General features: G+C 51.6%; 1 protein-coding gene across 2 annotated transcripts; it reads right to left on the bottom strand.

Annotated features, from left to right (window-relative positions):
- TOP3B (DNA topoisomerase III beta) lies at positions 1 to 27,577 on the bottom strand. Of its 2 annotated transcripts, XM_032967453.2 has the most exons (18): positions 27,317 to 27,577; positions 25,224 to 25,355; positions 24,619 to 24,725; positions 23,892 to 23,966; positions 21,072 to 21,265; positions 20,707 to 20,863; positions 20,206 to 20,319; positions 18,670 to 18,760; positions 17,428 to 17,582; positions 16,774 to 16,879; positions 15,907 to 16,053; positions 15,235 to 15,408; positions 13,967 to 14,095; positions 12,621 to 12,770; positions 11,914 to 12,014; positions 7,966 to 8,167; positions 6,795 to 7,019; positions 5 to 4,129 (listed from the first exon to the last, which is right to left on the bottom strand). In XM_032967453.2, exons 1-18 carry the CDS (start codon positions 27,384 to 27,386, stop codon positions 3,705 to 3,707), a joined length of 2,754 nt encoding a protein of 917 aa, XP_032823344.2. In that variant the 5' UTR covers positions 27,387 to 27,577; the 3' UTR covers positions 5 to 3,704. The 2 variants fall into 2 exon arrangements, with proteins under 2 accessions (XP_075928691.1, XP_032823344.2); XM_076072576.1 differs by lacking the exons at positions 23,892 to 23,966; positions 24,619 to 24,725; positions 25,224 to 25,355; positions 27,317 to 27,577 and having other exon boundaries at positions 1 to 4,129; positions 21,052 to 21,215.
- Between the last annotated feature and the right edge of the window lie 216 nt (positions 27,578 to 27,793).

Below are 27,793 nucleotides of genomic sequence, written 5' to 3'. Positions count from 1 at the left end.
TGTTTGGATATTCCAGCTGGAACATTACACACCGTGAAACGTGCTGCTACGACACAAACATGACCATCTTTCATAAAAAAAAAACGGAGAGTTTACGGAGTTCTTAAAAAAATATTTATGACATGTTCACCACAAGTACTGTGTGTGGTTAATGCAGACATGATTCCTTGCAAAAGGTTTCAGTCTGGTGTTCTGACATCTTAACACCCGTTTCATTTTTTTAAAATTTAAAGCTTTCGTGACTGCAGGGATTCATATTCTTGGTTCTTTCGGTAAAGTCACCACCACGTAGAAGGGAAACCTATTCTTATATTTTGATGGGGCAAGTGCTGTTAGTGAGCACCTATGAAGGCCGGCACGGCACACTAAGGGGTGGGTGGCCAGCACCACACCCAGCCGCCTTCGTCTCCCCAGTGGCGATGTTTACACACGGCACCCGGTACTCATTTGAGGCTGAGCCGATCTCGTAGAGGAGGCCCAGGACCAGTTCAAACAATCGTCACCGGTGTTGGCCGTGAGGGGATAATAAAACTTGGGTCGCCGAGTTCGTAGCGCAGCGCGCTAACCCACTGGGCAATCGCTCCCTATACCACCACCACCACCACACCAGACTCCCAGTGTCGTCCACACGTCCCCACAGATCTCCACGCAGAGAGGTCACTCGCAGGGAGGAAAGTGATGTTCCAGTGGCGATGAAGAGACGCGTCCTGTGACCGTCTGAGTGGTTTAATGAGCGAGGTGAAGAGTTCTTCTGGGTGGAGATTAAAGCCTTGGGACACAGATGATGATAATGATGACAAGCCAAGTGCATCCATTACACTACGAGTCGGCATTTAGAAAAATCGATAATTATATATAACCAAGGTTCGAATATCCCGGCTCGAACATTACGCACCGTGAAACGCACAACTACGATAGAAACATTACCATCTTTCATAAGACGGAGAAAGAGTTTACGGGGTTTTGAAATATTTATTGATAATTTCGCCCCCCCCCCCCCGTTCTTATGTACAATATTAAACGTGTAAAGCCATTTGCAAAAGGGTCATTTGTCGACTTGATGTCTTAATATTCGTACACTTTCTCACCACATCCCAGCTCGCACCCCCACACCACGGAGCTGTATAAAAGTTCTGGTGGCAGTAAAATGTAAAACCGCCGTGATAACTACAAACACATAGAGAGACAGCATCGACACACTCATGTAATGCCGCTTCCATTGTAACACCGATCACTGGCGGCACCCAAAGGGCCCCACCGAACTTCAAATCTCTTGTTCAGCGAGGAGTCCCGGCTACATCGGGATGATGTTCGGCTCCAGTTCTATTTACTCGCGAGAGTTTGGCTTCGTGTCGGGTGCTCATTTCAGGCTAAGTCGACCTAGGGGAGGCCCAGGACCGCTTCAGATAATCGTCAATGGTGCGTGTTGACCGTGAGCGGGAATCCGAACCTGGGTAGCCGGGGTTCCTAGTGTGGCGTGCTCACCGCCACAAGGCTACAGCTCCCCCCCACAACACTCAGCGATGCCATCTCCTGGCCACAACTCACAAGAGAAGCCCCACACCTACAAACACATGGTAAGCCACAGGGCTTGCCGTGTGTAATGGATATACATTGTTATTTATATGCATACATTAACTCCCCCAATCCCCTCTGGCCTTTGCACCCGATTGGCTCATAGGTGGCGACATCACATTTATATCCCTCTATTTAAGAACGATAACAGGAGGATTTCTCCACAAACCTGGCTGTCCGCCTGATGATGCTTGCTGTAATAACTGGTGAAACGTCGGGACTCCAATTGTAAATGTTGTGGGTTTACTCTCCAACACACCGGTGCACTGTACTAGTAACGAATTGGCACGTTCTGTTCACGTGACAAACCTTACTAATTGGCTGTGTCAGGTGGTGGCGGCTCTAACGACTCTTTCATATTCACGCGATCTGACGCAAAACAAAAACCTCTATTCCGGACATGGCAAGCTCCCCCCCCCCCTAAGTGGTTGGTCACGCATCTGAGTGACAACTCGCCAGGCTAAAAAAAAACCTGCTGAGACTTTCGAGAAGCGGGCGAGGTCGGGCGCCTTCGCGGAGGTGGGGGGGGGGGCTGTCGTGCGCCGAACGTGATCGCGTCTCTTCCTCCGGTGAATAAAGTGGTCTCAACGCCACCTTCGAAACTACACTCTTGCGCTGCATCACCCACGCAACCACACTCGGCAACAACAACAACAATCGCAACCAAGCTGCAGTCAGCAAAACACGACGAAACTCGTGATAAGGCCAAGGGCTCAGTTGCATAAAACGATTCGAGTTCAACATTCCCTTAGTACTCCCACCCCCAACATGTAAATCAGGAACTAAATAAACATGCAGATATTTCGCCTGCTTTACATAACTGTCCCTCCACATATAAAAGTGTTTTTTTTTATTCCACATCCCATTATGTAGATGTGCTGCAGTAGAATTATCTGCTTGTTTATTTTGCTACTAATATTCTCCATAACGACACGAATGATCATTCGGAATTAAACACATTATACTGCTGCTGCTGCGTTGGCAGTGGTGCATAAGCCCAGTTAACAACACACTCAAAAAAAGCAAGCCAACACATTTGTCAACAACACTGCGTGTGGCCTTAATGTGAACGAGCATACAATAAGGCGCCGTTTCTGGCAGTGGTCCTCCTTCATAGCACATATAGAGGCCAGAGAGGTACCTCCTCTGTTTATGTGCTGTGAATTAGCGGAATTTCAAGAAACGTTTGCCATTACTGAGTTTCCCAAAATCCACTCCTCACCCCCCACCACCAACACGCTCCGTTTTTCCACCAATTCACCCGCACGGGTCTCCACTCATATTCTCTCTCTCTCTGCCAATGCACCAAAAAACTGCCTGGAATCCCATCGCTTCAAACGCGCCCATTGGTTACCCTAACACCTCGATCACAATTTGATGCTAAGCTGCGATTTATTTACGATGAATTGAGTTGCAATTCCATTTGACGTCACACGTCCGTGTTTGTTCACATATTAGTATGGTACTATAGTCACCATATATCTCCTGATTAATGTTTCCCGCGGCTTAAGTTTTGTAATATTGTGCTGTCTGTGTTCAGTGTGGAGGAAAATCTTCCCGAGCAGATTTGCGCTTCTGGGAAATTATGTTTTGCAATATTTTTGTTATTCCTCGAAACGCGATAGACGCAGTTCTTTTAATTCTAGATTTAAAGCTTTCGTGACTGCTAGGATCCATACTCTTTGGTTCTATTGGGTAAAGTCACGTAGGTGCAGACAGGTCCAGACAGTCTCGTCCCTTCACCTGATGAAGGCCGCTTGTGTTGTGGCCGAAACGTCGTGATTTTTTGTTATTTTATTTTCACCTACGTGACTTTACCCAATAGAACCAAAGAGTGCAGTTCTTTTAGTTTTAGTTCTGATTTTGATTTGCTATGCTTTGGTACTTTTGATAAACCCAGGTTCACTCTTGCAAATTAAGGCATCGTGAAGTGTCAAAGGCTCACTGGCAGACATCACGGGACAGACCCGGCTGACATGGGTGGACTGACTGAGATGACTGGCAGATGCACCACCTGTGCGCTCCGCTGTGCCAACTTCCTGCATTTTAGCCAAGCACGCGCACACACACACACACGCAGGCACACGGGCACCACACACACACACACACACTCGGAAACGACCACCACCTCAAACGAAATATGCGTCCAACGCCGCCATCTTATCCCTGGGCTTCCTGCCCCCGCGGAACCCCCCTCCGCCCCCACCCCTTCCCCCCCTGCCCCCCACTGTGCCAGCTCCCGCCGGTGCCCCCCGGCCCCCACCACGCCGCGCCCTCTGCGCCCGCGCGTGCTTCAACTGCACAAGCGGCTCGAAGACGGGGTCGCAGAACACGCAGCCCACGTGCCGCGTCGCTCCGTCGGGCAGCGGCGACCTCACCACCTTTGCCCCGGCGGCCGCCGGCTGCTGTTGCTGGTTGTTGTTGTTGTTGTTGCCGGCGCCGGCTGGCGCCGCCGGGTACTCGACTTGGACGAGCGCTGCTTCGCACGACTCGCAGGCCCACGCCGCGCGGGCACAATCCTCCACGTCCGGCGGGTCCAGCTGAGCCTGCGTCCCTGTAACAGCGACGGCGGCGACATCCATTGAGCGCCGCAGGATGGCAAGCCTCTACAGCGCCGCCGAGTGGTGATGGTGATCATGATGCTGATGAGATTTTTGGGGGGCGCCGCAGCGGCGAGGTGTTAACTACCTCGCGTGGTATACCGGAGGTCGCGCGTTTTGATCCTGACCCTGTATGTTTGGAGTTTGCGTGACTCTCTCTCTTAATGGCCGCGTGGATTTTTCTCCGGGTCCCCTAGTTTTTTCCCCCTCCATATTTGGAATCAACAGCCTGCGTTCAAAAAGTATTTGGCTGCTACAAATGATAGGCCACTTCGTTGAGTTATCATTTGTGGCCAGGTGGGTTCGCTGAAAAAGAACTGTACTCCCCACTCTGCCACACGCAGACTTCCCTCACTTACACCGTCACGTTTAACATTCCGCGCACTAGTCAGGTCCTCGCGGCCACCAACGTGTTTTTATCTCTCAAACAACGGACGAGAGCAGCAACTTAATCAATTCATAGTAAAGGTTTTTGGGTTAGATCGCGTTTATTTATAAATGTGTCGTAACCCTCCACCACCGAACTTAATCAATGTCGAATAAACGCGAGTGCTTAGCGCCGCTCGGGCAGCTGGATAGCCGAGCTGTCACTTGCACCCGCCGTGAAGCCAAAGTCGCGCAGACGTGACAGGTTCAGATCCATCTGCCGCCTGATTGGGGGTTCTGCGCGAGTTATAAAGAGCACAAACTGATCTTGAGTGGAAATTAAAGACCCGGGTGATGTTAGTCGTCGTCAGCCAAGGATGAAGGACTCCCCACCGCCCACCCCCCACCGCAAGCCATCACCGCACCTTTACCTCCTCCCACAATCCTGCCACGCAAGATCCTGCACGCCTAGCTCCGACACACACGCATGCGTGTATGTACTGTATGTTGAACTTCTTTCACACAGTACGTAGCCAACCCTGCCAATCGGAGGTGCGGGAGAAGGAAAACAAACTAAACATGAAAATAATTCTTCAGAAAATGAGTTTTCAATCTAGATTTAAAAGTGTATAGCTCCAGTGGCTTCCTAATATCGGAAGAAAGAGCATTCCAGACGGACACAGAAGTGCATCTGAAAGTGCGCGATGCAGTGACTGTCTCTGTCTGCATGTGTGGCCTTCAAAGAAAACTCGATAATAGGTGACGTTTCGCGTAAAGGACCTTCGTCTAGTGCTCTGAAGTGTTCCTGAAGAATGCGTCGAGTCGCCTTCACGTTCTTAATGCTGCGGTGAATGCGTAGTGCCTCTAGTGGCTGTGGGAGTTATGTCAACCAATACTAACAAATCGTATTCATGATAAGCAGCAGCAGCAGCAGCCATGGTCTATCCACTGCTGGATGAAGGCCTCCCCACCAAAACGTTTCGGTGAACTTTCTGTTCTTGAGGTCGCCCTTGCAAGAGGGTTGACACAATGTCAATGCTAAACGGGCACTTGACAGGTTAACTTACGAGACAATTACCGTCGGTTAAATTAATTAAGGTTTAATGATTGAGCAGCGATCTCTCCCATCAGTGGGACCACGATGCGGAGGGGGGTAGTGAAGTCGGGAAATCAATGGCTCTATCGATAACGCCAAGGGGAAATATATGTGACGTGAATAACATAATTCAAGCAAAACTAATTATTATTGCGATTCCATTTTCTTACCCGGGAGGATCCTGCCAAGCTCTTTGTGCAGTAGCAGGCGGCGATGTCGCTGCCACGCGTGATCACAATTCAAGTAATTTTCCACGTCGTTTTGACGTAAAAATTGGGAAACGTGACACCGGCCATGCAACGGGCTACTCTTGCGAGTGACGTCGCGTGGTCTTTTGACATCCGCTGTGAGCGGAGGGGACGGCGCATGGATGTTGAGGACGGTGAATTCACACCGCGGCGTTAATCTTTAACGGGATGGGGTCATTGGAATGTTTGCGATTTTGTATTTTAATTTGTGCCAAAATGTATTTACATAGAGCATCGTCAGCCATGAGCAATCCACTGCCGCACGAAGGCATCTCCGTGCCACGTCAGTCACGGGGGTTGTTTTTGGCCGTACTTCACCACACGCTGGCCCAGAACCGCTTCAAATATTCACTCGCCACCGATGTTAGCCGCCACTGTGTCTGTCCCCCCTGTCCCTCCCTGCCCCTGGGTCTGTCCCGTACCTGTCTATCCCTGTGTCTGTCTCTCTCTGTCCCAGTACGTCTCGACAACCGTGCACGTACCTGTATCTGTCTGCATTTATCCCTGCTGTGTCTACATCTACATATGTCTGTATCTGTCTCTGCATCTGCTTCTCTCCTTGCATCTGTCGCTGAATCTGCACGTCTGTCTCCCTCTCCGCATCTCACACCTGTCCCTTGGGTCTCCCACCTGTCCCTTGGGTCCCCCGCCTGTCCCCAGCGTCTCCCGCCTGCCCCCTGCATTTCCCACCTGTCCCCGTCTCCCACCTGTCCACTGGGTCTCCCGCCTGTCCCCTGCGTCTCCCGCCCGTCCCCTGCGTCTACCACCCGTCCTCTGCGTCTCCCGCCTATCCCCACTCTCTCCCAGTCCCATACATCTACCCCCCCCCCCCCCGTATCCACCCCTCCATTCTTTCGTGGCACCTCGTCCTCGTCTCCGAACAGCAGTAGCGGCACCACAGGCGCTCACCCGACGATGACGATGACGCCGCCGCCGCCGCCACCACCTTGACGCGCAGGGCGCCGGCGAAGAAGTGCACGAGCACGCTGCAGCGGTTGCAAACCATGCGCCAGCGCGGGGCCGACAGCGGGTCGAAGACGAGCACCCCCGCCTCACACTCCACGCACTGGCCCACGCCCAGCGCCAGCAGCGAGTGGGCGCACGTCGGGTGCGTGCACTCGTTGCAGCCCATGCCTGCAGCGGGGGAGGGAGGGAGGAGGGAGATATAGAGGATGGGAGCGACAAGGGAAGAGTAGGAGGGAGGCATGAGGGGAGAGCGAGGGAGGGATGTGGGGGGGGCAGGGAGGGAGATGGAGGAAGGAGAGAGGAGGAGGAGGAGGAGGAGATGGTGAGAGAGGGGCAGGAGGAAGAGGGAAGGAAGCCCAGTAAGTGGGATTACGGGGCAGGATTACCCAGAGGATTACGATGACGGATTACACGGAGGACACGACGAGGATGGCACGAGGAGGAGGAGGAGGAGGATTACGGAGATGTTTTCACAGACGGACAGACACAAAGGGAGCGGAGGGAGGACACAAACGATAGCACAGAGCAAGACACCCAGGCATGCCGCTACTCCCCTTGCCCCTAGCGTGAGCGGAGATCCAGACAGCCGCCTCAGCGCCTCCGACACGGCCACTACGGACCGCCTGATACCCAGATTTGAACACATGATGTCACCAGCGATGGGCTCATTCTCTGTAACCCACCCAGCCACCCATCCACCGCTGAGCCACATGGCCACGACACCCAAGACTCCAGTCGTGTTGGTAAATGCCGTGAAACAGATATTACAGAGCTACTTCTTGGTACCCGTTCATCAACAATAATAAGAATTTACATTTGTAAGGCGCATTTCATCCGCAGATCCCATTGCACCACCCTGTTTGGAAAGCAGGAAATAAACAGAACCAGGATAAATTGACCAAAACTAGGGGTAAAGGCCAATTTAAAGAGGTGAGTTTTCAAGGCAGCCTTAAATATATCAAGATATATTGGGAGCTGCACTGACCACATTTGCTAAAACCACTGCAGGGCAATGCTCTAACCCGAGGGGCATGGTGGGGGGGGGGGGGGGGGGGGGGTTGTCTAGGTGGGAAGTGAAGGAGGGAGGGGGGGAACGATGACCACCCCCGCCCACCTTTCTTCATGTCGGGAAAGGGTGGGCGGCTGTAGCAGTAGGGGCACAGTGGGTAGCTCTTGCCGCGAGGCCCGGACGTCCACAGCACCAGCTCGAACTCGTCCAGCGGGCAGCGCAGCTCCTTGTAGAGTTTCAGGGCGCCGCCGTGGGGTAGGCTGTACGTGTCGTCGCAGTGCGAGCAGTGCAGGCGGCTCGGTTTCGCCTGCGCGGTAGGGGGGTGGGGGGTAGGGGGTGGCAGACATCGTAGCGGGAGGGAGGCGGTCGCAGAGAAGAACAAAGAAGGGAGTGATGATAATGATTGAATGTTGACAGAGCATCCTCCTGGAGCCATCTCAAGAGCGAGCTCTGCCCGCGATAGGCGGCTCGGTTTCGCCTGCTCGGGCGGGGGGGGGAGGGAGTTGGGAGCGGCAGAGATTGTAGTGTAGCGGGGGGGCGGGGGGGGAGAGGCAGTCGCGGAGAAGAGAAGGGAGTGGTGATAACAATTCGATGTTGATCGAACGTGTCTCAAGAGCGAGCTCGACCGGCGATAGGCCGCTTCCATCTCACCACGGTTTTTTTTGCAAAGGGCAACCCCCCCGAAGTGACAGCTGTGCCCTGTGTGGCACAAGGTGACTACTTCAGCAGCTGGTCTGTGAGAGGGCCTTTGGGTCTGCTATTAGGATGGGGTGGGGCTATGATTGCTCATCCCGATGAGGAACGGAGGAAGGTGTTGTGGTTCTGACAGGCGAAGTGGCGTCGTTCTACGAGAGATCACGTGACGTCGACGTCATCACAACCACCGACCAACACAAGAGGTAAAGGCGCAGCCCTGCAATTGCTCGCTCGTGGTGGCCAATGCTGGAGGGATAGGTTTTCACTGGAGCGAGCCCGAGAGACAGCCTCCTCCTCTCAGAGATATTTATGGCCAATTCTTCCGCACTGAGCAGACGTCTCGGAAGAATCAGAAAATTTAAGCTATTTTTCACACGTGTCCAGTTGAGGCAGGTCAGAACGCTACAACAACAAACAATAAAAAAAAACACAATATGGGTGAAAGGTCTAGGAAAGGTAAACAAATCACTTAAAAAATATATACAAATAAAACCAAACTATTTTTAGCTTCATCAGGTAAAGCCCACTGAGAGCTCTTAGTTGATTTTTCAGAAGCGACCCGGCTATTAAAAATGATAGACGTTTGGACTACCCACGCTCTACCCCGCCGGACACACGACCGCCCACCCGCCGACCAACTGCGGTGTCACTTGGAAAGCCCGCACCATCGTTGCAACTGCCGCCCGCACCGGGAGACGGGCGCGGAACAGGCGACCCCACCGGCAGGCCCCGTTTCGCTTCTCTCGTCTGATTCACGATCGCTCAGCGACCCGTGTCCTCCTCTCAGCGCAATTCCAAAGCGCGCGTCCCTCCGCCCGCTGCTTAAACACCATCCATCATCTGGCTTAATTTGCATGATTAGCAGCTGCACAGTGTGACTCTATATGTTTGTAATTACAGTTGCTAATTGAATGCCCTGAGGCCAGTAATGCACAGCAGCCAGCAAAATACACAGAGAGAGAGAGAGAGAGTGCGAGCACGTGCAAGGATAGCAAACCAGAGGTGACAAGCATCAGGTCACGCGACATTGTGAAAACAAAATTATAATTATAAGATCATTGATTTATCCAGGGAAGCCTCGCCGAGTCTCAAGACCCCAACTCTAGGTGGGTCTTGCTACACTGGGCTGTTTGGCCAATTCCGTTTCGTGAGACCGCATGGTGGTGGGAAAAAGCCACCGTGCAATACACGCAGGGGGACAACACTCAAAAAACTCCACACGGGGGGTGGATTTGAAAAATCGACTTGCTGTACTGGCCATCTCCTGGCCAGCTCACAGCCCGATATAAAGCATCGAGCTGTGCAATTGTGCAGAAATAACGACGTTGGCAAATCGGAATAAGGCGCCGTCTATGATTGATATTTTACGAGCTGACCGATCGGCGAGAATTGACGAAGCAATGGATCGTAGTCATAGCATTTGCATATACAGTGGTGTATGAGGTATCTTATCTAAGTTGTTCAGCAAGAGGAATAGACAATAATAAAAATAACACAAATGCTGATTTGCAATTTCTTTATCAATCCATTGCTGGATAAGGGCTTCCCCACGGCAGATCGATCAAAGGTATTGTTTTGACCATACCTCTCCATGCCGGCAAGGTACGGGTTTGGTGCAGTGGAGGAAAGGAGAAGTTGGAGTTACCCAAGACCGGTGCAGGTACGACTCGCCACTGACGTTAGCCGTTGCCGCAAAGCGAACCGGGTCGCTTAATGGATTCATAATCGCAATGCGCTAACCACTGTGCCACCGCTCCACCCACAAACAGAGAGCGTACGTATGTATGAATGTTTAACTTCTTTAACACCGCATGTAGCCAACCGTGCACACTGCAATAGCGTTGTTCATTATCATCCAATAACGTCCAGCGGTAGCCGACGCACCAAGCACTTTGACGATCCATTCTGGTGGATCTCAACGGGATTCCGATTCACCAGAAAGCTGTGACCATCAATTACGCAGATGGGTTAAAGCCTGTAATATACTTTAGCCATGAAAGCACTAGCGCCGTCTATTGGTAGAAGTTATTAAAACATTTTTAACGTATGAATTCTTAAGTTGGAGATTTCTACTTGCCATCAGCTGTAACGAGCACCATAGCTTTATCGCGCTTGCGATGTTAGCGTCCGTTCCGATTTTGTCTCGAGGTCCACAACGACATCGTGCATTCCATCCCGCGCATTGGTGGCCACCGAAGCAGATATGGTTCCCGGCGCTAGCAGAGGCTGTTTCTTTGAATGCTCACGTGCGATGCCAAAGACGCCTTTCTTGGCATCCCGATGCATCGACTTGGTCACAGCTGAAAACCGTTGCATCTACGAGAGCGGTCTCCTCGCAATGGAGAGCTTAGTCTGCCGGGGGAGCCGGCTGTGTCACTTTTTGGACACCGTTGCCCCGTCCTGCATGCTCAAAACTCCTGCAGCAGAGTGTGCACTTCGGGCTAGCCGTCGACGTCCCAAGCGGACTGCGATCCTCAAAAGGAATGGCACCGCCCCTGTGGTGGTCGCCCCTCCCCCCTCGCACACCCCCGCCGTGATCCATGTGAATAAAAAAAGAAAATCACTCCAGACGCCGGCGTATGACAGCAAGAGCAGTTCATGCGAATGCTGTCGCAAGAGGTCACACGTTTGGCGCAACGGTCCTTCGCTGACTGCGCGTGATGAATAAAGATACAACCGCTCTATTTTGGAACGCGCGCGGGCTTAAACAGATGCTGTTCGTACTCGCTACGACCGTTGTTCGCTGGTGTCTTGAACAAGCGCGGCCAATTGGATAAATCACCTAAATCACAAAAATTGCTTGATGGGTCCTTCCAGTGCACGCTATCTCCACTGACGACGGCATTTTGGCGGCACGGAAGAGAACGTTTTACGGGGGCGCACGGAGCGCGGTGTGGAAAGGGCGCGTGCTCACGTCACGTAGCTTCATCGCGGCTGTGTAACGGGACACAATTTCAAATGAGACAAGCCTCTTTTTCTCCCCCCCCCCCCCCCCCCGCGCATTCAAGATTCGCGGAGTTACGGAGAGGATTCTTTTTCACCCCCCTCACCGCAACCGCGAGCCAGCAGCGTCACGTGACGCGCCACGCACGAGCGGGCGACGACAGCTTTGACCGTTACTGGCACTGGGTGGTGCTATACGAGGAGGACGTGAGCTCGTGTTGAACGGCGCGTCGGGATTCCGAGCGTCTGACAAGGGCGGTGTGAGGTCGCGCAGAAAGAGAGGAAGAGTGAAGGATACACACACCAACCCCACTACTACGGAGAATGAGAAGTGAGAGTTGCTTGTGCAAACACCCACTCAACACCACCTCACCCCGCACCTACTACAACGGCACACGTAGGGCAACCTCTGACCTGGATGTACTTCATAAAGCGACGGCATTTCCCGCAGCGCGAGTGAGGTCTCCCAGTGGCGGCCAGCGGAGAAAAGGAGACCTCCATCAGCTCATCCATGCCTGTTCCACCACAAAGAGAAAGGCAAAGACCACCCGTGTAGCCTTTTAAAAGACTGTTGGGGCAAGTGCTGTTAGTGAGCACCTATGAAGGCCGGCACAGCACACAAGGGAGTGGGTGGCCAACGCCATGCCTGGCCACATTTGTCTCCCCAGTGGTGATGTTTACACACTGCAGCGTGCTCACCACTGCGCCACCGCTCCCCACAGATGAAAACACACACACACACACATACAGACACGTACAGACACACACACGCACAGAGAGCCATTCCCATGTTCCCAGCTCAATTACGTCTGCCAAGCAAGGATTAGTGTAAGGTTTATAATTACAATGATGATAATGATGATGACAATGATAATGATGATGACAATGATGACAATGATAATGATCATGACAATGACGACTAATGACAATGATGATGACGACCACGATCATGACGATGAGGAGGGTGACGATAATCATTACATTAAGGGTGATGAAAAGGCCACGATGCTGATGATGATGACGAAATAAATAACGGATGACGATCAAGCTCATGACAACTGTGAGAACGACGACGATGATGATGATGATGGCGGCGATGACTAGAGTAAGACAGCGCGCACCGGCAATGTGGTCGACGAAGTAGTGGAACTTGCGCTGGAAGATGCTGAGCGTGTGCTGCAGCACAGCCTGGAAGTCGGCCTTGCCCATGGCGATCAGATTCAGCTGCTTCTCCACCGAAGCCCGCATCGTGGGTAGCACAAGCTCCGGGTCTGCGTTTGCACAACCACACATTAGCCTTCACAGACTCTTGGGAAAAGTGCTGCGAGAGAGCGCCTATGAACGACGGCACGCGAGGAAGCGGGTGGCCAGCAGCACGCCCGACCGCCTCCCGTCTCCCCACGAGGTACTCTTTTCAGGCCGACTCAACGTAGGGGAGGCCCAGCACGGGTTCGGACATTCGTCACGGGCGATGGCCACGAGTGGAAGTCGGACGATGGCGCGCACGCAGGTATGCGCACGCACACACGCACACAACGTTCGGATGAGAACACTGGCAAAAACAATCTGGTAAAAAGGAGGAACATTTTGAAAGGCCACGGGTTGATTGTTGAATGCACACGAAGACTAATGGTGTGCGGTGGGGGTTTGGCCATCGTGCTAAAAGGGATGATGGAGTGGATTTGCGCGGCATGCAAATCCAATGTCCGCTGAGAGTGTTCAAGCCGAGCTCCGCGCAACTAACATCAGGAAGCGACACGGCCCGTTAGAGAGGGAAATGAGGCTGGCAGGGTGGGCACGGATGACGGTGGGGTGACATCAGTGTGACCACAGGTGAGGGAGGGAGTGAGTGTGGGACGGGTGAGAGCAGGCCGAGGATGAGATACGACTGCAGGTGAGGGAGGAGTTAGTAGGGGGTGGTGAGGGTGAGATTACAGTGCAGGTGGGAGAAGGGTGAGTGTAGGAGAGGTTTGTGTGACGGTGGGGTAAGAGGGAGGGGTGAGGGTGGAGTGCGGGAGTGGCGAGGCAGAGACGAGAGATGGGCGAGGTCAGATTGAGAGCCGGGGTCGTGAGGGAGAGGCAACGTTCCCATGAAGACGGCGTAATGGAACTAAACTACATAGCTCTTTTTCAGAAGTGACCTGGCCACACAAATGATAGCTCAATGAAGTGGCTTATCGTGTGGAAATTTACAGCAGCCAATTACCCTAAATGCACGTTTCGAAATGTGAAGAGGAAAAAAACGGAGGGCCCGGAGAAAAATCCACGCGATCGCCGGGAGAAGATGCAAACTCCAAATATGCACGCGTCAGTGACAGGAACAGAACCCATGCCCTCCTGTACACCAGGCGAGGCAGTCAACATTTCGCCACCGGAGTGAGAGGTGAGGGAGAGGCGAGGTCGCATGAGGGATGAGGCGAGTGTTCGGAAGTGAGGAGGGCGATGAGGTGGCGGCGAGGTTGCCCACCGATCTTGTGGTAGCCGTGCACCAGCACGATGCCCAGGTTGGTGGGCTTGAGGCGGCGACCGCTCTCCACCGTCACGTAGTTGCGCTGGCACACGTTGTTGATGTGCACGGGTATGCTAGCGTCCGTGCCTGGCAGAGAAGGGGTGGGGTGAGGGAGGGGGGCAGGGTGAGTTGGAGGGGGGGCGTCAAAGGTTAAGGCAAGTGCGAGTCGAGGTCCATTGCCGGGGTGCCTGTTAGGACGAAGGAGAAATTATAGCTTCTACGTGACTATTGTTAGACTCTATCCCTACGAAAGAATAGGCTTTACCCTTCCTCGCAAAAAAAACAGGACGTGTTAAGATGTTCAAACACCAAACAGATACCTGTTTGCAAGGCATCAAGTCTGCATTAACTACACATGCTTGTGGCAAAACATGCAAACAAACATGTGCTGATAATATGCATTGTCTTTGAAAATTATTGGGAGCGTCATGATGGTGCGTGTATGTATGTTGAACTATTTTAGCATCGTACGTAACCCACCGTGCTAATCGGAGGCGCGGAAGGCCAACAAGCTAAACATAAAAAAGCAGTTCTAAAGAAATTAGTTATCAATATATATTTACAAGTGCATAGCTCCAGTGGCTTCCTAATATCGGTAGCAAGAGCGTTCCAGACGGCCGCAGATGCGCATGTGAAAGCGCGCGATGCGGTCACCGTCTTTGTTCGACAGCCAGCCAAAAGCCGCTGCTGCTGCTCGGACGACTGGGGTACGCGCGATGGTTTATGCCCCTTAACGAGATCAGCGAGGTATTGCGGTTAAATTGTGGCGAGCACTTTGTGTGAAATAAATAATGGGAGACGTTTCTGGCAATGGCCCTTCGCCACAGCACACCGAGAGGCCACTCTACCCCTCGAGCCTCCGTGTGTGCACTGCAGAAGGGCCATACATTTTCTACTATTGGCAAATGTGTAGAGTTTTTAAAGATTATTCAGTGTCAATGAAGGCAGGTATGCAATCGAGGTGTTTTAGCGCAACAAATACGTTGTTTTTTCTGTTAAGGACATAGTGCTATTGACGGATGCGTTGTATCGCTTTGTGTTGTACTTCATTGCACTGCGTGGACCGCTACCCCGCGAGTGCCGTGGATGAGCACGCACAAAGACAAAGATCCCCTGTATAGCCTGCACCAAACTGTTAGGGAAAGTGCTGTTAGCGAGCACCTGTTAAGGCCAGCACGGCACACGACGAGGGAGGGAGGTTCTGTGTCGTTGTGCCGGTGTCGTACCAATGCCGTGCTTCTCCATGAGTGTGATGAGCTCGGCCTCGGTGAGGTAGTCCGGCGGCCCCGTCTGCCTCTCCAGTAGCGCCACGCTGTCCACCGGCAGCTCATCTCCGGCCACAACCGCCGGCAGGCTCTCCTCAAGCGGGATGGCCTGCCAGGGCATCACCTCTGTGTAGCCTGCGCGGTCAAACGGCATCACAAAAGACAAAGATCCACACCCCCCACCACCGGCACCGTATAGCCTCAAACGAACTGTTGTGGGGTAATCGCTGTTAGCGAGCACCTATTTCGGCCGGAACAGTGCACGAGGAGTTTGGTGTGGCCAACACCAAATCCCCCACACCTTCGATGAATACGGTTGGCTAGGTACAGTGTGAAAGAAGTTAAACACACATACATTCATACAGCCGCCTTTAGTTGTCTCCCCAGTGCTGATGTTTAAGTACCACGCCAGTCACTAATTTAAGGCCAAGTCGCTGACCAAGCGGGAGGGCCCATGATCGGTTCAGACGTTCCATCACTGAAATGTTGGTCGTGAGCGGGAATCTAACTGGTGTTGCCGCGTTCGTTGCAACGCGCTAATCACCGCGCCACTGCACACCCCACAGCACCACACACACAGGGGAGCCAACATTGGCCGGCACGCTCCGGCAAGCTCCGGCGACACCGACGTACCGGCCGACACGAGTGTCTTGCCCACGCAGTGGAAGGTCTCGCACGCCAGCGACAGCGTGATGGTGGTGAGCAGGTAGCGGCAGTCTTCGCTCACCGTGGCGATGAAGTGCCGTACGATGTAATCGTACAGACGCCACGCATCACCACCTGGCGATTGTAAGAAAACAAATACGTCCGGTGATTAAAAACCGCACGCTCACACGATCGGTTGTAGCTCGCTCGTCAACTGTCCACTCGCTCACACACTCACTCGTTAACTCACTCAGGCGCTCGCTTGCTCACTCCTTCAGCCACTGTCTTAATAAGTCACTCATTCGCTCACTCACCCACTTAGGTGCTCAATCGCTCACTCACTCCAGCACGTGCCACGTCACGAAATTCTCAATTTTGAGAAGTGAAATTTAGCTAAATTAAAGTGCAGAAAAACACGTTATGATAGGGTTTAATTATACCAGTCTTTGGGGAATGATCAGCTCAACTCACCACACTTGAGAACCTGGTTTTTAACGATTTTTTTTAATTTGGTGGCGATGCTGCTGCTACATTAGCATTGGTGCACGAGCCAAATCAACAAAAAGGACTAAACACCTTCATCAATAATAATATGGCCCTAAAAAGAACAAGCAATGGACCTTCACAGCACATAGATGGGACTCTTAACCTCTCCGGCCTTTCCCTGTGCCCTAAATACTGCCTATTATATAAATGTTATCTCTCTTTACGGCCACAAAACCGATTATTGACTAACGTACTGAGCTGGTTTAATCACAGGCATCTGAAAGCCGGAACTTGAGCCCCATGGTCTCAGCGGTGCCGTCTGGACCCTGGGTTTGTTGCGCACGCGCGCACGCACGCGCGCAGACCCACCCAGCTCGCTCTCCGTGGCCGCCCTCATGGGCGTGATGGGAGGGTGGTCGCCAGCGTCGCTCCCTTTGCGAGGTTTGTTCAGGCCCTGGGCCAGCAGGGCCCTCACCTGTGGGTGGCAAACGCACGCGACCGCACTCAAAAGACAAAGGTTCCCCGCATAGCCTTCACACACTGTTGGGGCGAATGCTGTTCAGAATAAGAATCAGAATATCTATGCATACTGGAGGAATCCGATGACCTATAAGGCTCTTTTTCAAAGGTGTCCAGTCGCGGCAGATCAGAACGTTACAACAACAAACAATACAAAAACACGAAAGGAGTGCAAAGAATAGGGAACGTAAACAAATCACTTAAAATATATATATATACAAATGAAACTAAACTAATGTTATCTTACCAGGTAAAGCCCACTGAGCTATTAGCTTCTTTATCAGAAGCGACCCAGCCAAAAACGATAGCTAAACAAAGTGGCCCATTATGACGAAATTTATAAAAGCAAAATAATCTAAACAATCCAAGCGAGCTGAGGCGAGTTTGGACGAGCTGGTGGTGAGGTATGCATGCATGTTGAACTTCTTTCGCACCGTACATAGCCAACAATGCTAATCAGAGGTGGGGCGAGCGGAGTGCTTATCCGGCCGGCGCTGGGCTTACCAAGTCCCCCCAGAAGGGGCTAGATGCCTGCTGGCGCAGCGCGTCCTTGAGGTCGAAGTTGTCGGGGTAGCTGGTGGTCTCCGTGCGCGGGTAGCTGATGTAGCCCTGGATGTAGAGCCGTTCCGCCACCTGCATGCTGTGCTGAGGCCCCATCCCTCGCATGACGCACGGAGAGATGAGCACAACAGACACGCGCCACCAACTCCTAAAGCAGTGTTCCTCATCGCAAGATCCCCCGTGTAGGCTTACAAGACTGATGGGGAAAGCGCGGGTAGCGAGTAGCTCCTATGACAGTGTTCTTCCACTGCAAGGAGCGCGTGGGCCACCAGCGGCCGCCGGTGGCCTTTGATGTAGTCCCTGACGTGCGGGCCCCCCCGGACAACAGACAAATGTGAAAACACCCCTTGTCGGCAGTGTGACGGCCGTCGCACTGATGTCTTATTGGCGAAAGTGACCCCCCCCCCTCCACTGAAAATAAGTGAAGAACACCGGGCTAAAGGATAGCAATTTACGCATCGCTTCACGTGACTCGAATCAATCGTGACCAATATATTTTTTTCCCACTGAACATCCTCTTAGCACTCATTTTCACCACTGTTTATGAAACGTTGGACCAGAGTATCTATTATTCACACAAACGTTCCGTTCAATAACGCTCATCTTTACGAGCGTTATCGCACTCTCGCCACCACCTGCCCCCCCCCCCACTCACCATTACAGATGGGTAATTGAATAAAACTTTCCCCTCTCGTACCCAATTAGTGCAGATAGGATTCTTGCAGTAAGGGGTAAATATCATTTAAGGGGCTCTTTTTCAAGCGGTAGGCCTCGTGCGACTGCGGGCCGTGTGAAACGAAGCCGCGGACAGTGAAGAATGAAGTAAACCGAACGATTTATTTTACCAGATAAGGCCCACTGAGTCATTACCTTTTTTTCGGAAGCAACCTGGCCACAAATGATAGCTCAACAAAGTCGCTTATCATGTGGAAATTTATAGCAGACAAATACTCTAAACGCATGTTGTTGATTCTAAATGTGGAGCTAAAAACTGAAGGACCCGGAGAAAAATCGACGCGACCATGGGGAGAACGTGCAAACTCAAAATATACAGCAGGCGGCAGGGTCAGGATCGAACCCACAACCTCCTGTATACCAAGCGAGGCAGTTAACATCTCGCCACCATGGCACCCCATTCCGGAAGGTTCCCCGTCCATGGTCGATCGCGATCAGCGACTCCCTTACCGAGAGAGGAGCTGGCTATGCGCAGCATCTCCACCGTGTTGAGAGCCAACGGACGCTGTTTCACCTTCTCCTTCTGAGTCACGGACAGCACCTGACCCACGCCGAGCCCAAGTTAAAATCAACATCTCCTGTGACAGACTATTACACACTTACACACACACAAAGGCAAGAGCCAAAGATCCCCCCCGTATAGCCTTTAACAGACTGTTGGGGCAAGTGCTGTTAGCGAGCACCTATGAAGGCCAACACCGCACACGAGGCGGAGGGTGGCCAGCACCAAGCCCGGCCGCCATTGTCCCCCCAGTGCAATCGACGAGAAATTACTTTCTTGAGCTGCGCGGCTGAGCGGCATGATACAGTATGCAGAATAACAGTTACACGGTGGGTACCCTTAATTATTTATCCCACTATCTTACTGTGAGTGCGTGGAACATAGTATCACGTCAAACTTTTTCGTTACATTATGAGGAAATTATTTTCACCTCAACACACATCTCCCTTAACGTAGCACTTTTCAGAAGCGCATCTACGACCGCGTTAAACGAGGGATTGTCGTATGCTACACACGGCGACCTTCGCTCGTACGCCAATTTATGAAGTGGCAAATGGCAAGCGAGCTGTACCTTACTCTCTGGTTCTTTCGGTAAAGTCACGTAGATAAAAAAATAATAAAAGAAAACACGACGTTTCGGTCACAACACAAGCGGCCGTCTTCAGGTGAGAAAAACGTTCCGCTGTTGTGGCTTCGGGAGGGGGGGGGAGGAGGAGTTTGGCTGTATGGGTTAGGCACGGGAGGGAAGGAGGAGTTTGGCTGTAGGAGTTAGGCACGGGAGGGAGAGGAAGGAGGAGTTTGGCTGTAGGAGTTAGGCACGGGAGGGAGAGGAAGGAGGAGTTTGGCTGTAGGAGTTAGGCACGGGAGGGAGAGGAAGGAGGAGTTTGGCTGTAAGAGTTAGGCACGGGAGGGAGAGGAAGGAGGAGTTTGGCTGTAAGAGTTAGGCACGGGAGGGAGAGGAAGGAGGAGTTTGGCTGTAGATAGTTAGGCACGGGAGGGAGAGGAAGGAGGAGTTTGGCTGTAGGAGTTAGGCACGGGAGGGAGAGGAAGGAGGAGTTTGGCTGTAGGAGTTAGGCACGGGAGGGAGAGGAAGGAGGAGTTTGGCTGTAGGAGTTAGGCACGGGAGGGAGAGGAAGGAGAAGTTTGGCTGTAAGAGTTAGGCACGGGAGGGAGAGGAAGGAGGAGTTTGGCTGTAGGAGTTAGGCACGGGAGGGAGAGGAAGGAGGAGTTTGGCTGTACGGGTTTACAGGGGAGAGGGGGAGGGTTTGTGGCGTGCATGGACGGGTGGGGCTGGAGAAATTATCAAGTAAATGGACTTGTAGTAATCGGACAACAAGACACACACGGGTGGGTGAGTGAAAATCATAGCAGTTGAAACTTAACGCGATTTATCACATCCTTCCAATGATTGCTCAATGTGAATCCATCTTCTCGAGTGTGGATTCCTGCAGTCACGAAAGCTTCAAATCAAGATTGAGCTGTACCTTGGCCACCGTGGCTCCCCGCACCATGGCGAGGAAAGTCTGCGCCACCTCCCGGTCGAACATGCGGCCCCTCTCCCACTCCAGAGTCAGAGCCTGGCCCGCCGCCGTGCTCACCTATACGCGTGTTTGCGTGCCACCACACACACGTGTGCAAATCAGCACATGTACACACGTGTACCACCGCACCCATATGCATAACAAGCAGACATGCGTCAGTCACCGAAATTCACATTTAACGTGATTTTGGGGTCCAAATACTATATCTTCACCTTATCCTGTAGTACCCAGTAACATCTCCTCTACCTTGGCCTGTAGCACCCGATACGTCTCTGCTATCTTGGCCTGTAGCACCCAGTACGTCTCTGCTATCTTGGCCTGTAGCACTGACTACGTCTCCTCTACTCTAACCTGTAGCACCCAGTACGTCTGCTCTACCTTGGCCTGTAGCACTGACTACGTCTCCTCTACTCTAACCTGTAGCACCCAGTACGTCTGCTCTACCTTGGCCTGTAGCACCCAGTATGTCTCAGGTTTGAACGACTGGATGCGGTCATGTCGCTCCACGCAGAAGCCCAGCGTGGGCGTCTGGCACGGCCCAAACGAGACGAGCGACGCATCCAGGTCGCCATACTTCCCCTGGAAGTACTTGGTCTGGAACCTGTGGTAACAAGACGTGCGTGTTGAAGGCACAGCAAATTCATAACCCCAATTAGTAAAAATCCATGTACACCCCTCTGATCACAAGACATCATCCAATCATCAATGCATCCCCCCCGTGCACCCCCCGCCCCCCGAATGTCAACAGTGGCGGCGACGGTGGCGAAGGCGGCAACTTGCGACGCCTACGTGGCAGCTGGCGCCGAGACCTGGTGAAGGCGCATCCGACGCGGAGGTCCACTTCCTGACGAGCGTCCACAGCCAGCGCCTCATAGCGGTTGGGCTCGGCCAGCTTGTTCATGGCGTTGTGGATGTCCGTGTCGGTGATGGCGCTGAACTTGGCTCGGAACACCACCTGCTCGGAGCCACGCTTCACTGGATACGGCGCGATGGCGTCCAGGACCTGCCGAGCCATGGGTGAGATGGGGGGGGGGGGGTGGCAGGGGGTGTGACGCCGTTGGGAGGCGGTGGTGAGAAACTACTGTCGAGCACGGAACCGCCGATCAATCAATTGATCGAACGCGGCACTCGAATCGTCGATGACAGATTAAATTAACTGTCGCAATGACGGTGTGCCTGTCTCAAAGGTTATATGAACATACGCTAGTCAAGCGTAGAGACCTAGGAACTGATGCAGGGATAACTCGTCACTGGCGTTGGCCATGGCTAGGAATCAAACTAATTTGTCAGGAGTTGTGGCGGAGTGCGCAAAACATTGTGTCATCACCCGAAACCCCCTCCCCGTCCCCCAAGTTCATTAACACTATGGATGTAATAGCGGGTTGGGGTGGAGTGATGCTGCAGTGGTTTGTGAACCCAGCAACCCGAGCTTGATTCCAGGCCACAGCTAACATCACTCACGAGTGACATCTGAACCGGTCCTGAGACCGCTTCCCTTAATCAACGCGCACTGGCCAGCATGGTGAGGCAAGGTAAAATAGTGTGGGGAGGCCTTCATCCAGCAGTGGATTGACAAAAAAGTATTAACTCATAGAAAGTCAGCTGGTTAGTTCGGGGGGTTCATAAATGGCGGTATAAATACAGTGAGGGAACAAAGTATTTGATCCCCTGCTGATTTTGTACGTTTGCCCACTGACAAAGAAATTATCAGTCTATCATTTTAATGGTAGGTTTTTTTGAACAGTGAGAGACATTCTGGCGAATTGCCCGATGATGCTGGAAGTATTTACCAGCGAAACGTCGTACTCAAACTGTAAATGTGGATTAACTCTTCAACACACCGGTGGGCTGAAGTAGTGAATTATTTGTCTTTTGTCAACGTGACACTTTTTTTGCTGATTGGCCGTGTCGGGTGGTGGAGGGTTACGACACATTTATAAATAAACGCGATCTAACCCAAAAACCTTTATTATGAGTGAGAGACAGTATAACAACAACAAAAAAATCCAGAAAAATGCATGTCAAAAATGTTATAAATTGATTTGCATTTTAATGAGGGAAATAAGTATTTGACCCCCTCTCAATCAGAAAGATTTCTGGCTCCCAGGTGTCTTTCACACAGGTAACGAGCTGAGATTAGAAGCACACTCTTAAAGGGAGTGCTCCTAATCTCAGCTTGTTACCTGTATAAAAGACACCTGTCCACAGAAGCAATCAATCAATCAGATTCCAAACTCTCCACCATGGCCAAGACCAAAGAGCTATCCACGGATGTCAGGGACAAGATTGTAGACCTAAACAAGGCTGGAATGGGCTACAAGACCATTGCCAAGCAGCTTGGTGAGAAGGTGACAACAGTTGGTGCGATTATTCGCAAATGGAAGAAACACAAAAGAACTGTCAATCTCCCTCGGCCTGGGGCTCCATGCAAGATCTCACCTCGTGGAGTTGCAATGATCATGAGAACGGTGAGGAATCAGCCCAGAACTACACGGGAGGATCTTGTCAATGATCTCAAGGCAGCTGGGACCATAGTCACCAAGAAAACAATTGGTAACACACTGCGCCGTGAAGGACTGAAATCCTGCAGCGCCCGCAAGGTCCCCCTGCTCAAGAAAGCACATATACATGCCCGTCTGAAGTTTGCCAATGAACATCTGAATGATTCAGATGACAACTGGGTGAAAGTGTTCTGGTCAGATGAGACCAAAATGGAGCTCTTTGGCATCAACTCATCTCGCCGTGTTTAGAGGAGGAATGCTGCCTATGACCCCAAGAACACCATCCCCACCGTCAAACATGGAGGTGGACAGATTATGCTTTGGGGGTGTTTTTCTGCTAAGGGGACAGAACAACTTCACCGCATCAAAGGGACGATGGACAGGGCCATGTACTGTCAAATCTTGGGTGAGAACCTCCTTCCCTCAGCCAGGGCATTGAAAATGGGTCATGGATGGGTATTCCAGCATGACAATGACCCAAAACACACAACCAAGGTAACAAAGGAGTGGCTCAAGAAGAAGCACATTAAGGTCCTGGAGTGGCCTAGCCAGTCTCCAGACCTTAATCCCATAGAAAATCTGTGGAGGGAGCTGAAGGTTCGAGTTGCCAAACGTCAGCCTCGAAACCTTAATGACTTGGAGAAGATCTGCAAAGAGGAGTGGGACAAAATCCCTCCTGAGATGTGTACAAACCTGGTGGCCAACTACAAGAAACGTCTGACCTCTGTGATTGCCAGCAAGGGTTATGCCACCAAGTACTAAGTCATGTTTTGCAAAGGGGTCAAATACTTATTTCCCTCATTAAAATGCAAATCAATTTATAACATTTTTGACATGCGTTTTTCTGAATTTTTGTTGTTGTTATTCAGTCTCTCACTGTTCATATAAACCTACCATTAAAAGTATAGACTGATCATTTGTCAGTGGGCAAACGTACAAAATCAGCAGGGGATCAAATACTTTTTTCCCTCACTTTATATATTAAAAATAACTGATTTTGAGCAATCATCTCTTTAATGCTTCTTTACATAGACATAACTAATTAGACAACACTAACACTTTTAAAGATAACTACACTGCTGGATTATGCTGTGTTTAACAATGAGACCACGTGTAAAGCCACCTCACCTCAAAACAAATGTTCTCTCCCTCTCGGTCACAGTCCAGCCACAGCACCACGTAGTCGCATCCTTTGCCCTCGATCTACGTCCCACACACACACACATACACACAAAATCACGCCGCCATCTATAGATGTATAACGCGCAAGTATCCGTCCGTGGCGCTGTGATTCCCCCAAACGGTACGTTGGATGAAAAAAAACATTGAAAAATAAATATTTCTCTTAGCGAGGACATTGCTGCAAAATTGTTGCCCCTTCCGAATAAACGTTTTACATCCACATTTTTTTTACAAAAATAACATGCAATACAAAGCAATGGGAGCCACAATCTTCCAGGAGAGATTCTTGCATTTCGTTGCCAGAATTGTCCGGAAGATGGGTCGCCTATTGACTTACATTGAAACCCACTGTTTAGGAATTACATCACCGTCCCTTCGGCCATGTGGCTTCACCGCGGTGACGTCAGCCTACAGGAGATGAGTACACTCCCAATGCTCATTTGAGCATAAAATCACTTTGAATTTCTTGACTGCACTGAATGTGGTGTCCCAGGTGAGGAAATATGTTCTGGGTCGATCACTCCCAAGGTGGTTTTTTAAAAATGCGTTCATCTTGATCTTTACAACAGAATTTCGCTTGAAGAAAACAGACTACACATCTTAAATTGGCTCTCACCTAGTTTTAATCAAGGACATGTAAATTGTTAATGTATATATGTATGCAAGTCATCACCTGCAAGAACTTCCCCATGCTGAGCTTGGGGTTTGCTTCCTTCTTCTCTGTAGGAGCCTTGCTGAACAGCTCTGCAGGATCAACCTGGTCCCAGTTGTTGTATTTGCCTAACACACAAAGACACGCAAAGATCCCCCGTATAGACCAAATGTACTGTGGGGGCAAGTGCAGCAAGCGAACACACACCTCAACCAGCACCACCACTACGAAGACATGAGTGCATCACAGGAGTTGCTGTGCTTTCATCGAGACTCCAGACTAACCTCATCCAGCACGCAGTGGGTTGTTTCAGTTTCTGTTTCATTTATTAGGTATAGCCCTGTGAACCATGCGGCTCTTGACTCGGGTGCAACCGCAACAAACAAAAACACGAACAAAGAAACATCTTAAAGTGACTACGGGCGACAGAAAAAAATCCAGGAAAAAAAACAGCAAAACCTTCCACAGAAAAAAAAACCACCGTAATCGGCATTAGCGCATAGCATGTGTTAGAGCACGGCGTGCACTAGCGCAATGTGGGTATTAGTGCAGTGCGAGCATCGGCATGGTGTGTGTCGGGCGCGTAGCACGCGTCGGCACGGGCGTTCGTAACACGGCGCCAGTACCGATGAAGTCGAGGGTCATGACGTGACCGCACACGGACGTCATCTTGAAGCGCGCGCTCTGCCCCTGGAACGTGCCCATGTACTCGTGCACCGAGCACGCACCGTTGAGCCCCTTGCGCGACGTCATGCTACCTGCGAGACAGCCAACGGCGCACCATGGAACACAATTCAAGACAACATCCTCGCAGCGGCTTCGTGGCTGGCCATCGAACAAAAGACGGTCACCGCCGCGCGCGCGCTCTTTAAATGCGCCTCTGCGGACGTCTGGAACGCTCTTCGTTCCGATATTAGGAAGCAACTGGAGCTACGCACTGTTAAAGCTAGATTGGAAAACTCGTTTAGTTAGAACTGCTTTTTGTGTTTGGTTTTGTTGTCCTTCCCCCCGCATCTCCAATTAGCACAGTTGGCTACGTATGGTGTAAAATAAGTTCAACATACATGCACACAAGGGCACAATGCTCCAAGGGTGTTGATCATATTTCACCGTGGTGGTTAGCGCGGGTTGAAGTAGATGACCCGGAGCGGTTCGGAAATAAATAGCATTATTATTAGCAAAGAATAATACGAACATTACTTACTTTCCCTGGAAAGCCAAATGGACTCATTTTTATCCTACAATATTGGTATGATTGACCCAGCACCGAGGGGAAATCTCAGAACATATATTTCTCCTGGAAGAATCTGATGAGTATATTAAGCTCTTTTTCACAGACGTCCAAGTAGAGGTGGATCAGCGAGTTACAACAATACAAAAAAAACGATAGGCGTGCAAAAGAGAGAAAAAGTAAGCAAGTCACGATAAGTAAAAAAATATTTTCTGCAGCCACACCTCTGAACATCCTTTCTTGTGAATGTAATCAAAATGAAGGGACGCAAGGTTTCCCCACTCAAACCAGTGTGCCGAGGTGTCCATCTCCAGAGCCAGTGGTGAAAATGCCACATTCCTATGACAGTGACATGTCCATCCACGGAATAACCATTGAATGGACGGCTCTGAATGTAGCGTTAATAGCTAAACCTGCGGCTATAAATGTATTGACGGAGTTACGTTTAACGAGAGGTTGTTTGGCCATACTTCGCCACGGTGGTCTGTGTGAGGATTCTGAAGTAGTGATGGTTAAGGGGTGGGGACCGGTTCAGATATCATACGCCTCTGATGTTCACCGTGGCCGGGAACTGAACTCAAGTCGCCGGGTTCGTAGCGCAATGTGTAACCAATTGCATCACCACTCGCTGATGGATGCGATTACGCGTGGCATATTAATAACGACAGTAGTGTAGACATTCCACGTTATTATGGCTGTGACAAGTGCATCCTGAGAACAACCTCTGTACCGTACCCATAGTAGCGAATGTAGTGTTAATAGTTAACGCTGTAGTATCAAACGTACTGAACAGAGAGGATAGTTAACATAATATCTATGAATAATATTGGTCGCGAAAGCCTACGTGTTAAACTGAGGATAGTTAACAACACACACGATGGCGAGTTGGAGCGTTTAGCGCACTAACCCCACCAACACCCTGCGAACCCGAGTTCGATTCCCGGCGAGGGCTAACATCGATGGCGAGAGATATCCGAAGCGGTCTTATCGCTCCCCCTATCACGCTTCGTCAACATTGACCAGCCTTGCTAAGTCGGGGTCAATCAACCCCAGCGGCCAACACGGCCTTGGGTAGTCCTCCATCCAGCAGTGGAAACACTTTTTTTTTTGGACTTGATGTCGTCCTCTGCCCCCGCACCTTTCTCGACTGGCACGGTCGGCTACGCGCGGCGCGAACAGAAGTTCAACATGCACACCGTGGCTACTGCTTGCAATGGCACAATGCGCGACTCGGTCGAGCCACGGCTAACATCAGTGGCGAGTGTCATCTGAATGAGTTTAAGGCAATCCCCAGGGCTCACTCCCACCACAACTCCCCCCCCACCACCACCTATCTTCACCGAACCCACGCTGGTACGACCAAACGGCTAGGACCGACAACACGGCCGGTGGTGTAGACCTTCATCCAGCAGCGGATAAGGACCGTGGCCTGCGGTGGGAAATGAATGAGAACCGCAATGGCGAGTGAACGGGGGCCTAAGCGGTCACCTTGCGACAGGATCTTTGCTATGGACTGAGACAGAGACGGCTTCTCCGCCACCATGAGCACCGTGCGCATGTCGAAGCAGTAGAGGTCACGGCGATCGCGATGTATTGCTTATTGCCCGGGTTACACTTTAACTGTTTTAAAAACTCTCGCCCTGGGGCTCGGCCTCGCTCGCTCCCTGTGTTGCCCTGGTGATGGCGAAGCCTGGATTGAGGGCCTCTGTTGGGATTGGCGGGCCGCGTCCCCCTGATTGGCTCGCGAACAAGCACGTGGTGCGTGATGTCACGCACCGCCGCGCTCACCCTCACAGCCCCCCCCCCCTCACAGCCCCCCCCCCTCACAGCCCCCCCCCTCACAGCCCCCCCCCTCACAGCCCCCCCCCCTCACAGCCCCCCCCTCACAGCCCCCTCCTCACAGCCCCCCCCTCACAGCCCTCCCCTCACAGCCCCCCCCCTCACAGCCTCCCCCCTTACAGCCCC

This window comes from Petromyzon marinus, chromosome 38 (assembly GCF_048934315.1).
Source record: "Petromyzon marinus isolate PM22_M1 ecotype Great Lakes invasive population chromosome 38, UKy_Petmar_22M1.pri1.0, whole genome shotgun sequence".
NCBI classification, from domain to species: domain Eukaryota; kingdom Metazoa; phylum Chordata; class Hyperoartia; order Petromyzontiformes; family Petromyzontidae; genus Petromyzon; species Petromyzon marinus.
The sequence above is the reverse complement of the archived record's forward strand: the minus strand, read 5'-3'. Positions and strand labels throughout refer to the sequence as shown.

Excerpts from the sequence above, each read along its gene's own strand:
- TOP3B (XM_032967453.2), bottom strand. The coding sequence starts at position 27,386 with ATGCGCACGGTGCTCATGGTGGCGGAGAAGCCGTCTCTGTCTCAGTCC. Across the intron at positions 20,320-20,706 it reads ACTGGGTGCTACAGGCCAAG|GTGAGCACGGCGGCGGGCCA; the intron begins GTAGAGCAGACG and ends ACACGCGTATAG. Across the intron at positions 18,761-20,205 it reads GGGGAGCCACGGTGGCCAAG|GTGCTGTCCGTGACTCAGAA; the intron begins GTACAGCTCAAT and ends GGCGTGGGTCAG.